We start from the raw sequence: 15,504 nt of genomic DNA, 5'->3' as shown, positions 1-15,504 counted from the left end.
TCTCCTGTTTTTAAGTTAAGAGCTGAGGTATGTTTTTTTGGAGGTAAGTTTAGGTTTAGAAAGAGAAGTTTTTGTTTGTCAGTCTGTTATTGCTCCTCTCCAAAGTTAATAAAACACTTGGTCAAACAGAACTTTGACTTATTTGGCTTTCTTTGGAAAGAAGAGTTGGAAGAAACACCCACACACACACGTTACCCCTGGTTTCCCTTGGTCAGGGACATAACACCTGTTGTGTTGCGTCTGTAAGAAGAATCATGTAAGGGTTCACCTCCATCTTTTTATGCTTCTCTAAGACAGTATTAAACGCTGAACTAAAATCCACTCCCACACGTGCAAGTGACAAGTCTTAATGTTCGAGTCTCAAGCAAGTAAGTGGATTAAATCAAGCAAGTTACAAGTCAAGCCGAATAATTATAGAAGATTAAGATGATTTCCAACATATTGCATGTTTAAAAGACATTTTGAACTTGTAGATTTTTATCAGTAACAGAAACACTGTATTGCTCATACAATTTAAGAATTGTTTATTGGTCCCATACAACTGAATTGTTTATCAAAAATGATATAATTAACATCAATATAATGAAAAGAAATAAAAAATACAATATATAATGTAAATAATATTGACATTAGGTCAACATTAAACCATGGAAATGCATTTCAAATACTAGGTTAAAAAAACGCACACTAATCACAACCAGCTTTTGACCCAACAAGCGTGTCAAAAAGAATATATAGCTTCTGGCTTCTCTGCCTCTAGGGGGAGCCACAGTGGACAATCTGCATATTTGCAACCCTTCCATTTAACCAGGCTTTGGACCAGTACAAGGAGACCCTGTTGCCCTTTGGACCCCAGCCCTTGACCATGCGGGGATTGAACTGGCAACCCTTTGGTCACAAGCCAAAGGTCTCTTTCCACTTGGTAAGATAATTTCTAAGCTGTCCCTTATCTGCACTTGTAATATTTCTCTCAGTTTTACTTTGTAAGGCGTAACTAAAGTGAAATAATTGCTAATATTTAAATGCTTTGTCTTATAAGTGACTATGACAACATGGCTCTATAAACTAATGACTCATAAATCTGTCTTTTTTTGTAAACTCCTGATGAAGATTCATTGTTTTGGCTCAATATTCAATTGCTTAGAAAAAATTGACCTCAGGTCAAACTAACTTGCTGACCCCTTCCATAGAGGATAGAAAGAACAAAGAAAAAATGTATGGAAAAATGCTTTTATTAAACATCAGTTAACATCAGTAGACTGATTGTACACACTGTACGTTGTATTGCTTGCATGTAAAGGAATTGTATTTATTTATTTTGCCATCAGCACTAAAAAGGTATCTTTAAGAAATGCATATGCATGTATTCAACTGTAACATTTAAACAGTGATATTTTACAATTACCAGGATTAGAAATCAGCCTTTTTTTCCCCCCTTTTTTGCCAGGCTCATGTTTAAATCATGAATGTTGCATTACCAACAGCTGTGATGCTGTGTGATTTGCCTGAGATTCATCTCTTACTAAAGGGAGTGCAGTGAGGTAACATCACTGTCTGTGTTGCTGATCTTATTACACACACATACACACATTTGTAGAAAATAACCTCTTGTATAGTCCAACAAAACAAAATGTATGTTAGGTCATACATACCAATAAATGCTGACACTATGAACAAACTGGCATATTATGAGATCCACATTAGGACGTTTGATGAGATGCAGCAGCTCCAGCACGTTTAATGTGTTGGATGGTAAAAAAAAACTTAACTTAATTACAGTAAATCTTTTACTTAATCATTTGTTTTAAACAAAGCAGAGATGTTACATGATCATAGCCTTTAAATGTGCTGTATTATCCAGTTTGATTCTCTTATATTCATATCTATGGGGACACACAAGATCCATGTTGTGACAGTTGAAGGCAGGATAGATTAATACAGTGGCACTTTTATTTTGTCTTTAAAAGACAACATGATGATGTTCCCTCCCCCCGTGTCTCGTCCATTCAAACCTTCTTCATGCCTCTTCCCATCAGGCAGGCGAAGATGGTCATCACCATTTTAGGGTTGACCTCTACCAAGTCGTCAGGCAGGGCGTAGACCTTGGCGCCGATCTTCCTGGCATTGGAAATGGCATACCTGTGGCAGGAAAGGCTCAGTTAGCATGACTGTGATAACATTAGGTTGTTATTGTCTGTGATGACTGAAATGTTTAAGCACACTTCAAATCTGCTGCTGTTTTGGCTCTAACTTGTAAATGTTTCATTAGTGATTGGAGCAGTAGTCTTAAGTTTGGCTGCTTAAAACTGCTTCAAGTCAACATAGTAACAGCAACAGCAACAACCAGCACTATCATAACCTCAGAGGTCGGTCATTACTTGGCATTGTCTAGTTTGTCTTCGTCTGTCAGGACTCCAGTTTTGACCAGGTCATAGTTCACACTGCCTGGCTGGATGGCATCAATCAGGTCCAGAACTGGCAGACTGGTACCAACTGCTGGGTCCTAAACCGAGGGACACACACACACACACACACAACTTCAGTGATTTTGTCTTAACCAGTGGAAATACAAAAATAAATAAAATAAGCAGAACTGAAACTGACCTTAAAACTTTTAATAGCTGATTTCTTGTCCCCCTCCTGCAATGTCTTGTTGACCCAGGAAACTATCAATTCATCTCCTGCGACTTCTCCATGTCCAAGGTCTTCAAGGACCTTTAAAGTGTACCTGCAAATAAATATAGAGAAAGAAGACACAGTATAATAATGTTGTATATAGGCATTTACACTCAACAGTCACTTCAACAGTTCAGCTGTGTGTTTACAGAAATACCTTATGCATTTAAGCATGTACACATGGTTATTATGAAGAAAAGTGATTTTAGTGACACACACACAGCCATCACTAAAGTTTAAAGAGAACAATCTAATGAAGAGAAACTATCTAGTGAGCAGCAGTGCTGTGGGAAAATGCCGAGCTGATGTCAACGGTCAGTGGGGAATGACCAGACCGGTTCAAAATGACGCATCCATTGCAACGTGACTGTGTCACAACAAGATGGTACATCTCTCTTTTAGCATATTATCTATAATTTACCTTTATCTTTTTTTTTTTTTTTAAATCATCTTGCTTTGTATTTTATTATTTCATCACCTCATTGTTTGTGTGTGTGTATGTGGATGATTGTGGAAGGGGGGTGTGGTCTATTTTTGTCATTGCTTTTATTCTTTTAAACACTTGAATGATAAATTGTTTGTATGAAAAGTGCTACACAAATAAATGTTAATTGATAGTTTATGTTAATTATTCATCCACACGAGGGTCGCGGAGCTGCTGGAGCCAATCCCAAATAACACAGGGTGAAAGGCGGGTACACCCTGGACAGGGCGCCAGTCGATCACAGGTCTACTGTTCAGACAAACAACTATTCACTCACACCGATGTCCAATTAACCTCTGATGTTTATTGGATTGTGGGAGGAAACCAGAGAACCCAAGCACAAACATGGGAGAACATGCAAACTCCACGCAGAAAAGCCCTCATTAGGACCAAGTGGTGAACTTGGGTCTTTTTGCCGCAAGGCAACAGTGCTGGCCACTACTCCGCTGTGTGGCCTATGTTAATTATCCTTGAAATAAATCCAAGTTAAATGGATCCAGAGTAAATTACCTCCTCATCAGCTGCCAGACCAGAGCCAGAACCAGAGTGGAAACTCCGTTAAAGAGGTCGACTCCTCCAATTCCCACCAGGGAAAAACCTGCCTTCTCCTTCCCCAGCTGCACAGCATAGTTACAGTTTTCTATCTGTTGAACATACACACAAATCTTTGAGAGTAGAACATTTTTAATTACACTGAATTTCTCATTTGTTGAAAACCTTTTGTTGAAAGGAGTTTGGAAGGTAACGTGTGTGTTTTTACCTTCTTCATACTCCCTCCACCAAATTTGAACGGGGGGCGGTTGACTCTGTCCCAGTTCACTGGCACCTTAATCTTCTCGTATAGCTGGAGGATCACTAGAGCATCCTGCAGATCACTGTGTGAACATGCAAATCAACAGAGGTGTCAACATACCTCTGCTGTGTCTCCACTACATGGTCCCAGCTCGCCTCAACTCGCCTCCACACGGTTTGGTTGTGTACCTCCTCAAAGTAGGCGGAGTCATCACTGCACAGCTGCATGAAACTGCCGTGACTCACAAACTAGTGACTTGTAAAGCAGTTGTTTTCAGTGTAACTAAATCCTTAGGATCAGTTCATTAAAAGTATTTGTTGAGGACTTCCTCCATGACCGGAGCACAGACTCTGTCTGACACAGTCTCTGACGGTACCATCGCAGTGGAAACACAAAATAACCGTGCTGTGCCGTGCTAGTGGAAAAGGGGCTACACTCATATCTGTGAAATCTATGTTTTAATCGCAATAGACTGTAAAAAGAAAAAGTCACTATAGACATAATGATACTGACCTGTAGAACCGGTGAACATGTGGACTGACTCCAAGAGAGTTCATCCAGTTCTTAAATGTTTTCTCCTCCCTGGTCTCACCTTTAGGGAGACAAAATCAAACAAACACAGGCCAAGGAGGTTTTCACAGAGCTACAGTAAGTTCTCTGGACATGGATGAAGGTCTATGGGACAAGGATTATTCATCCATACTTACTCTCCACAATCAACTCCTGGTCGTCTGGTTTGGTGAGAGCTGGATGTTTGTTGAAGAGTGTGGCTACAAAGGCCAGGTTGAGCTTTGAATTTCCGGACACGACATCTCGAGCCGTAACAAACTGTCGGCACCCGAGGTTATCGGCCTGCTTGAGCATACACTCTGCTCTCGCCACGAGATCCTGCTCCTGGAAACACACACACACAGGCGGAGGAACACAGGTTTGGATTTTATCAAGGTAAACACATGATCATAATCACTGAATGTGTATGTGTTCATTGTCCCTCAAATAAATGTGTAGAAATAACAGGAATTTGCTTTAGCGTGTTCTTTTTAACAGGCCAACATCTCATATGACTGACTCACTAAGGACAGGACTGACACACACACACACACACACACGTTATACAAGTACTAATGAGGACATGTTTTGCCACCACAACCTTGAACTATTCCTTTTACTCACCCAAAACTAAGCAGTCAATTAATTGTTTTTGTTTGAAGTCCAAGTCATTGTTCCATATTTGAAAGGATTAAAAAATGTGATTTCTGAGACCTTTTGACCAAAGAAATAGAATCAGTTTTTGAATGTTGTGTATTTCACAGTGTACAGCTCATTTAAATCAACTATTATATAAAATACTAGTGGGAGAAAGAGGAATGTGACAAAACCTTGTCTACAATCAGTACAATACAATCTACAGGATGATATCACCATCCTAATATAGTCCAACAGGAAGAGTAGGAAGCAGGAAGAAGGTCAACAGGAAGTCAGCTTATTCAATCAGCCTCTGATAGCCATATGCATTGTATAGTATGTGTATCTATGTTGTGTAGATTAAAAACAGTGACAACATCATCTGCACCTTTGGACATGCGCTTTTTTGGGTTTGGAATTTTGGGATTAGTTAATATTGTTTAATTCACTGACTAACCCACACAGCAAACAGGAAACTAACTAGAGTTTCCTGTTTTAAGCTGAGGGTTATTTTATCCAATCTAGATTTACTTCCCGTCAGACTGCAGGCAGCACTTGCTGTCCAGACCTTTAAAATTGTCCAGACCTTTAAAACCAATCTGGATAGACAAAAATGATCAGATTTGTTTTCTTGCAGTCTGTATAAGGCCTTAAACTCCATACTTGCAGTGTTCTTAGTCAGATTATGTGTTTTCATGGCATGGCCTTCATCAAGGTATTTCTTTTGTGTTGTCTTTTCATTAAAATACCTCTATTTTTGGGTCCTTTTTCAGTTCATACATGCCAGTTAATCAAGTTATGCTATTACGCATATGTAATGCATAGCCTAGCTTTTTTTCTTTTGTTTGTTTTTTTTTTAAATTGCTTCTTGAACTTACATATAGACCGGACATATCGATATCAACCCGAGGAACATCCTCTTTAGAACCGTCTGGAGCGATCTGCTGCAGCAGGTGGAAATATGCAGTAGAGTCCTGCACAGAAAGACACACAAACAAACACCAGTGACTTTACAGCAAACAGCACACTCTTTGACTTTTTACAAGCTACATCAAATATTAATAATACAACAGTGCACACAGCAGTAAGAGGTCTGAATGTTACGGGGACATAGTTTCTTACTTTAATATCTCCAGAAAAGTTTGATATGCTCATGTTAACTTTGGCTAGATGAAAATTGGCCCAGCGCAGCAACAGCTCCTCAGGACTGAGCTTCATCAGGTCCTCCAGAGTCTCCCCTTCCTGTAGCAATGCTGCAATAGCTGTGCACACAAAGACAAGCATGACTTACTGGCAAAAATGAATAAATAAATAACCTGGAGGAAATGTTACAAAAAAACTAAAAATTCTACTAAATGTTTCCCATCAATCATCTTGGCTGTGGCCTCCCATTATATTCCAGTTTGTCGAACCACATTTATCTTACACATTTCTCATTGTATCATCACTCAGTGCTTTACTTTCTTGTAAAGCTGTGTATAGTACTATTTGCATTATGGCCTCACAGTCACCGTCTATAGCCGTGTTTCCATTAAGTTGTTCTGTCTGTCTGTCTGTCTGTCTGTCTGTCTGTCTGTCTGTCTGTCTGTCTGTCTGTCTGTCTGTCATTACAGTGGAATCAGACATGCAGGTTCAGGTGCAAAGCTGCTAGCCATCGCCAATCAACTCTGCTATTTAAACCAGGCCACAGCTCCACCAAGCTGCCATATTGTGGGTTCAGCTACCCACGTAGGGTGCATTCACACCAGCCCCTCTAAACCAGCCGTGCCTGGGAAGTCCGGTTGGTTTGGTTAGGTGTTTGATGCAAACCAAAGAAGCAAACTCTAATCCGCCTAAAATCATAGGTCTCCATTCGCTTCAAGTGAACCAAATGCAGGAAGCGGACTACAACACAAGGCATTGTGGTTACAATGCAGGGCATTATGGGTCAACGCAACCGAACGTGTGTAGAATGTTAGCCGGGAGAAATGTCTGAGGCCATTGATGCAGCATATACAGTATGTGTCGTACGTTCACATAAAACAAAATAAAAAAAACAAGACCAATAGGATTTGATGCAGCTCCAGAAGTTGCCCTGCATTAACTAACAGATGAGTTAGTTTTCTCTTTCCTTGTTTGATTCTCTTCTCCTTCAGTAATGTTATTCAAAAAGGTTCAGTTCATTTCACTACAGTGCAGTGTCAAAGCAAACTCAGACACTATACTTTTGTATCCACTTATACAACTGGATATCCGTATGTATGTTGTATGTATTTGTACATACCTTCATTGCGGCTCAGCTCTATATCAGCAAACAATCCGATCTTGATAATTTGCCACAGCAGACCAAGGACCAGGTGAGGTTTTCCCTCCTTGAGATCTTGAGCTCCGATGTTGACAACCTGGCAGCCAATGGCCGACGCTGAATTCAAAGCCAAGTTCAGATTCTCCTGTGAAGGAGAAGAGTTTCAGGAGGAATCAGACCAGTTACACTTACTATATTTCATAATATATCTTTTAAGCTCCTGATATTTATTATTTATGCAAAGAAACAGTTAACTGACCTGTGTGGTGAATTGATTTAATCTCTTCTTAGTGATGGTTCTCTCATCAATGGTGTCAGGAACAGAGAGGTTGATGAGTTTACTGCAACAACAGATGGAGAAAATGAGATGAGAGAACTGGGAACATTTAAGATGTAAAAGGTCCAGTGTGTAATAATTAGTGACATTTAATGTTTGAGACAAGAGATTTTAACAAGCAGACTCCTATTCTCATATCTCCCTTTCCATAGAGTGTTAGGGAGTGATGGTGGCTTTCACACACCAGAGAAGATCTAAATACTCTCCACACGCACTCGGCTGTTCCCCCTTTAGTTGGTGCATGCATCAGATTTATGTAGGCAAAACTGTTCTTCCTTGTTTGCACAGTAAGCCTTTGTTTTAACATGCAAAATGCACATGCATTCAGGCTGCTGTAGAGACACGCAAAGCAGCCTCCACAAATGAAGCACCTTTAATATCAAAGGCTTATAAATGTACATATAAAAGACTAAAAACATTTTATACTATTTCTCTCAGTAAACCTTCCTAAATGTTATCACACTGGATGTAGTTTTCTATGGATACACTAGTTCATAATAATTGCATGGTTAATGATCAGTAGTTGTGTGTTATATGGTACATAATATGTTGAGGGTTTACCAGAGCACGATGCCGTCTGCCACTGCTTTGAACAGAGCTGCAGTGTTTGGGTCGATGGGCAACACATGTGCACAGTCTGGGTCCTTCTCCAAAGAAGAGTTGATATAGTTGGCAAAGGCAAAGCGCTCCTGCTCTGAAATACAGTCACGTGTCACTTCCACATGAGACAGTGAACCCTGATACAACACTATGTCTCACCGATGAGACCAATTATTCATCTTGACTCACCAGATATTGAGTGTTGTGTTCCTTCACTGGAGATTGTGCTGGTGCCTCCAATGGCGACAATTCCCTCTTTCTTGTTGAGAACGTTCTTGAAAGTCTGGGCCAAACTATCCCCTGACACTTTCATAAAAATCTGTACGTGTGCACACAAAACACACACAAACACAAACTGAGTTGACCCAAGACTTTCCTGTCCTTTTTCATTCACTCATTCATTTCACCTTACAGAGCAAAAGCTATCAGTGACCTTAGTAATTCAATGATTTTTCAGTCAGTTGGACAGTGGATGTTTTCCTACCTCTAAAAACTCAGGAAATGTGATGTCTCCACTGTGGTCCCGGTCCATGGTCTGAATCATGTCTCTGATCTTGTATCCAGGCACTGAACAGCCCAGCGCGCTGAAGACGGAACTGATTTCAGAGCTGGTGATGTGTCCATTTCCATCCACATCTACACAGGTGACACAGGGACAAGAGAGGAAACAGAGCACAGTTACTGTATGTGTGTGCACATTTCATTCAGGTCTGAGCTCATGTTTACATTTGTCCAGAACTGTTAACAAGGGAAGAATCACTTGATCTGCTTACTCACTCATCATCAGCATCAGGAGCACTATTAAGAATATGAAATGTGCTGAAAATGTGTCACTGAAATGTGTCTGTGTCGTGGTGCCTCGTGCAAGAGGCTAATTCTGTCTGTGATAACTGTGATATTGTCTGATTTTTAAATGCCTTTCTGCAATATTTTCAATTTGCACTTAACATAGATGTTTGTGGACTTCATGAGGCACAGAGTTCAAATGAGTTTCTACAAGTGCTGCGCAGGGATGATCAGAGGAAGCTGCTCGGAGCAGAGCAGATCCCATCACTTGTGACACCTCACACACCAGACAGTGCCTGTTAAACCTCCTCCCCTCCAGCAGATATACAGGAGCCATAAATGCAGGACAAACACAAGACAATGTGTGATTAGGTGCAATGCCCAGTATGTCTTTTTTAATACTTGTTTTCATGTGTATTTTTATCTTATTTATACATTTACTTTTACAATGCACTCATCTGGGGACGCTCCCCAAATATTGTCGTACACTGGCTACACAATGACGAAAAAGTCCTTTTCTATTCTATTTTCATCATGTTTTTTTCCTCTAACACTTTATCTTCCACATAAGCGTTGTGGGGAGCTGGAGCCAATCCCAGCTGACATAGGGAGATAGGTGTGATACACCCTGGAACGGTGACCAGTCCATCACAGGGCAACACAAAGAGACGAACAATCATTCACTCTCACATTCACACCTGTGGGCAATTTACATTATCTAATTAATGTCTTCATGTTTTTGGTCCAGAGTGTACCCTGCCTTTCACTCCATATCAGCGGGGATTGGCACCAGCAGCCCTGCAACTCTCACATGGAGGATAAAGCGACAGACGAACAAATGAAATTTATTAAGGTTTTGGACTGTGGGAGGAAACCCACGCACACCAAATAGAACTCAATGAAGAAAGGCTCTTATTGGGACCATGTCGCATACCCGGGTCTTTTTAGTGCAAGGTAACAGTAACATATCTCTTAGCCACTACACCACTACACCACCCACATGGCCCATTTTCAAATTTGACTGATTTTTCTTAGACAAATGTAAATTTCAAATGACAAAGGCATCATCCTGACTTTGATAAAGTAAAACATATGGCTGATATAACACAAAATCATTTATGTCTCCATATGATTATGTGTTTCATGTGTGAGATGAGGAGTCATCAGTGAGATATGAAGCTACACTGGGGGTGATGGTTAGCTCAGCTTAGCACAGTGGTCAGCAAGTGGCAGCCTGTGGGCCAAAACCGGCCTGCCAGCAACAATGTCCAGCTCGGTAGATGAATTCAACGCTCACAGATGAGTTTAATTTCCTTCGCAAAAATGACAAAATCATGCAGAATTCAGAGCTTTTGTTGTGAAAAAAGGGTTTTAAGACACTAGTAACATTCTGCCATTATTGTACAATATTGAATAGTTTAGATTGCTTAGAAAAATATTGGCCCTAAATTTACTTGCCCACCCCTGGCTTAGCATAATCTTTAATTTCTTTATTGTGTGTCCTGATTTTTGTCTCAGGTATTTTTTTCTCCCTGCATATTCGGTTTTCTGTGTGTGTGTGTGTGTGTGTGTGTGTGTGTGTGCACGTCTTGTTTCACTTCATTGCATTCAAACAGTTGTTCTTCGTCTGTTTATTACCAACACCTTTGTTCACCTGTGTTCACCTGTGTTCAGAAAGCTTCATTTCTACTTTTACCACAGTGATTAACGGTCACTCCATAATTAGTCCCTCCTGGTCCAGAGCGTCCCCTCAGCTCACAGTAATTAGTCTCCACTCAGCCGCCACTAACCTGCAAGCCTTACAGCCATTTCCTGTATGTTCTCCAGTGTTCATGACCTTTGTTTGAAGTTTTTTGACTTAATACTTAATTCTCTGTGTTTTTAGATACTTTTACTTCGTGTAAGTGCCTTTTTCTGTACTGAAACCTACATGAAGACAGGGTACACTCCGAACAGGTCGCCAGTCCATCACAGGGCCAATAAGAGACAGAGACAAATAACCACTCGCTCACATGCAAACTCCGTACAGAAAGGCCCAGACTGGGATGTGAACCAGCAACCTTCTTGCTGTGAGGCAACAGCGCTAGTCACATGTGCCCCTAAACATGACACATGAAGAGGGACAGACCAGGCTTATCTTTATCCAGCAACAGCAACTTGAATAGTCACTTCTGAACATATACAGTATGTACTTGCATGCAGGTACATAGTTATATTTGTTTACACTGTACAGAAAATGAAAGACATATTTACATAATAGATGTGGGTTTTTTTATCTTACGATATAAGTTGTCCATTTGTCTTCATTATAAGCACTAGTTTTCATCTCTTACACAATCTGTGTCACACACACACACACACACACACACGTGCACAGTATAGAAGAACATCAGCTGCTGTCACATTGTAACTCACCATAAGAATTGAACATTTGTTTGACCTCGTCCATCTCCTCATCGCTGAGCGTTTTTGACATGATGACACCTGTAGCACATCAGCAGAGAGAAAGATGAAATAACTGTTGTACATACAGTACAGGATTTCATACATCTGAGCTGAGACACAGAAATCATGTGTTTGCATAAAGCAAATATCAGTATATAATAAATCTTTTTAATATTGACTTAGATATTACACTACTTCTTGTTATTGATTTATTGACCAGCCCTAAACAGGAGTTGATGTGATTTGAGCTGTGGAGACGCTGATACAAAATGGATTAACATCAGATTAGCTGCCTTACTTACATTTAATTTAGACTGATAGGACTGTTAGTCAGTGTTACTCATATAAAAAAGCCACTTTTAATACATTTGTTAAAAAAAAGTGCATTTGTCTAGATTCACCCTTGTCATCAGGACAAAGTAATTGGAGACAAGTCTTAGAGATGATGTTTTTATTGTGTTTAAACAGCAGGGCTGATTTGACTGTTCTAATGTTTACACATAGCACACAGGATTCCTTTGATTCCTTTGATTCGATATTTTATGAGTTTGTTCTTTTCTCTGCAGTTTGGTGTAGGTATGAATGATTAGTCTAAAAACAATAAGACTTTTAACAAACACATAATCAACATCATGTGTTAAGTTCTTAGCAGGTCCTGAGACTAACCTTCTGGAGACATTGTTGACTCAGAGTGTTGTTTGTTAGTTAGTGTGTCCGTCTGACTGCAGCCTCTTTGTGTGCATGTTTGGGCTGAAAGCTTATTTGTTTATTTGGCAGCACTGTAACATGATCGCATGATCAGATCAGAGACGGTAGACTGACTGAAATGGAATGAACTGTGAAGTGAGAGCAGCAGTTTTTAAATTGGTTTTTTTCCTGATAAAACTTTATGTCTGGAAGACTGAAGAATAGAAGACAGATGCTTTCAAATCATATCTCAAATTCATGTTTAAATACAAAAATGTATATTTTTTTCTATACATTTCTACATATTAGTTGCCACTGATATCTGAGGCCTGCACTGATTGTCTGTGATTGTAGTTGATCAAGATGCAGCAGAAAGCTTTGTGTCTCTGGTTGCATCATATCCATCATTATCATTAGTGGAGCTGTATGTCTGGTCTAATGTTTGCTATAACATTGACAGAGGAAGTGTTGCCCTGTGTCTTGCTGCTGAAAATGCTGTCGCAGCCTAAGATCGTATCAGATTCATTGCTGTCAAAGGCTTCTGTGTGCTGGTATATTCAACTTTCTTATGAGACTAGACAGTTTGAGCATGGTAAAGGCTCCAGTAATCTGGATAGCACCTCTGGGTTGATATTAGATATTTTGGAATGTGCAGCTTCTTCCACCAGCTCAGTGCAAAATACTTAAACAGACAGAAATGAAAAGCTGGTGTTTATGATTTGTCAGGAAAGGAAATTGAAAATGTGCCACACAGTAGTGCATGTGGCGAGCACTGTGTGTGTGTGTGTGTGTGTGTGTGTGTGTGTGGCGTTGTGAATCTCACATTCACAATGCCGACATGTTGTGAATGTGAGATTGACTAGTTTCTTAATCTCTGTGTTGGCCCTGTGATGGACTGGTGTCCTGTCAAAGCTGTGTCCCACCTTTCACTCCATGTTAGTTGGGATTAGCACCAGCAGCTAAAATGTGCCTCGTAGATTTGTGGTTTGATGACTATTACCTGTATGTTGGCATTTTGCACCTGGACTTTCACTCGTGTCACCTGCAGGCTCCTATTGCATGATACCAGCGGTCAGTCACACTGGGGTCAACTCACTTATCGTCTCTTTTTATTTTTATTTTACCATTGACATATATTGAAACTGAGTTGTTGTTGCAACTGGCAGAGTTGCCCTCTGGTGGCTATTCAGGATATTGTTAGTTCCAGGTTGACCCCACAGGGCAGAAAAGACGACTACGTCCTCTTTGTACAGTCTATGGGACAAAGTAGGGTAGACAGGTAGACAGGTAGACAGGTAGACTAACTGTCTCCTCAGTAAACATGCCAGTGTAGTTAGTTACATATATTGGTAATGGATAAAAGCACTAAGATTAAGAAACAATATACATGTTTTAGTTACTGCAGATATTAACCTGCAGGTGCACAATGATATATATATATATTAAAACAAGCTTAAGTAGATCATGTGTCTGTTTCACATGCAGATACATTCTGTGTAAAAAGGGAAATATACAGTTCTCCACTGCACGATTAGTATATGCATGCAGCGGCATTCGTAGGTCGATGCAGCTGTAAAGTTAAGTGGCTCCTTGTACAATAGATCAAGCTGCTGTCTCATTTGTTGGATGAGTTAACTGTTTAAGCGCTGCAGGAGACACACTCAGGCAAACACAGGGACACTGAATCACTCAAACATCACTCACACTGACAAAGTGTGTGTGTGTGTGTTTGTGTACATATATGTATATATTTGTGAGGTCCAAAAAAAACACACAAACCTATCTTTATGAGGACATTAACCTTGTGGTCCCACAACTTTGAACAAGGGCTTGTTCAGGGTTAAAGTCTGGTTTTAGGGTTGGGGTTAACAATTTAGTTTATATTGGGATTAGGTTAATGGTTTGGTACTTAGTTGTGATGGTTAAGGTTAAGGTAAGGGGCTTGGGAATGCATTATGTCTATGATGTGTCCACACTAAGATAAAAGAAACAAGTCTGAGTGTGATGAATGCTAAAGATCAATTTATCTTGGCACAGCAGCCATTATGAAGCTCACATGAGGAGTGTGTTACTAACCTACAAGTATCTACAGGAGTTACTGGCTCAGAATGACAATGCATTTTACATCACCATTCATCCTGAGACAAAGCTGCTGCTGCTGCTGCTGCTCAAATCTGAGCCTTTCAAAATCTCAGAAGGTGGATCTCACCTCAAGATCTTACCCTCCTCATCCCAACTTACTTTTAATGACTATAGTTTCACTCAATTTATGAATATCTATAAATGAGCTTGTGAACATAATAATGAAATGTGCCGTTTAAGAGAAATGACAGTGTACAAAATGTATGTAAACATTATAGTTTCGCAAAGTCCACGCCTCTTTTGGTAAATAGATCTTATAAAGTAGAAAAAGCCCCTTTATCACGACATCAACGTGCTCAGTATATGGCAAAAGAAGCAGAGATGCAAACAATTCAGTTTGTTTGGAGAAGCAGAATTGAACTTTTTTTAAACTTGTTTTCCCCAGTAAAGCAGTTTGTTGGACTATAAATGAATGTGTTTTGCATGTCAAGTCTCCTTATCCTTAATTTGTTATTTATCACAAGTCGTATCGTCATTGCAATATTCAACAATGTTCAAACTAATGATGACACACTCGCTAGCACACAGAACATTTGATACATCTAATCACTACACTATTGTGTCTATGAAGAAAACTAGGCCACAAACAACACATATAAGAAGGAAAACGCCCTGTAATCCCACACAGCTGCCGCTTACCTGAACACCGCCGGTAAAGTTCACAACAGTCACCCGGAGAGAAGTAACCTCACTCCGCCTCTCTCTGCTCCTCCGTCCCGTTTTCTTCGGATGACTCCGCCCCTCCGCGCCACCTCTTCCGTGACCAAGCCTCTCCCGACTTCCCTCCATCTGCTGTCAGGAAAATAAATAAATAAATAAATAAATAAAAATAAAACATGACAATAATAATCTACAGGTTAATTTTTTTTGTTTGAAATGTGCACTTCTGGAACACTTCGGACAATTTTACATGTGGCGTCCAACTTTTTCAAAGTCAATATTGTTTATCCAAAGTTTCTGTACTTTCTGTAAAATACAGGGGAAAATTGTATTTGTTTCGTAAAAGAGGAGTTGAAACCACATACAAAATGACTATTATTTTTTTCATTTTTTGTCACAGACACCTATTACTGAAAATAAGAACA

General features: G+C 39.9%; 1 protein-coding gene across 1 annotated transcript; it reads right to left on the bottom strand.

The window, feature by feature from the left end:
- Positions 1 to 1,216: 1,216 nt before the first annotated feature.
- LOC131472511 (plastin-2-like) lies at positions 1,217 to 15,158 on the bottom strand. The gene is made up of 16 exons (XM_058649782.1): positions 15,059 to 15,158; positions 11,561 to 11,629; positions 8,844 to 8,995; positions 8,549 to 8,678; positions 8,321 to 8,453; positions 7,682 to 7,763; positions 7,402 to 7,567; positions 6,261 to 6,400; positions 6,017 to 6,112; positions 4,661 to 4,847; positions 4,467 to 4,545; positions 3,921 to 4,035; positions 3,671 to 3,804; positions 2,605 to 2,728; positions 2,379 to 2,503; positions 1,217 to 2,139 (listed from the first exon to the last, which is right to left on the bottom strand). Exons 2-16 carry the CDS (start codon positions 11,619 to 11,621, stop codon positions 2,007 to 2,009), a joined length of 1,857 nt encoding a protein of 618 aa, XP_058505765.1. The 5' UTR covers positions 11,622 to 11,629; positions 15,059 to 15,158; the 3' UTR covers positions 1,217 to 2,006.
- Positions 15,159 to 15,504: the final 346 nt, after the last annotated feature.

This window comes from Solea solea, chromosome 14 (genome assembly GCF_958295425.1).
Source record: "Solea solea chromosome 14, fSolSol10.1, whole genome shotgun sequence".
NCBI lineage: Eukaryota > Metazoa > Chordata > Actinopteri > Pleuronectiformes > Soleidae > Solea > Solea solea.
This window is presented reverse-complemented; position numbering and strand designations above follow the sequence as displayed.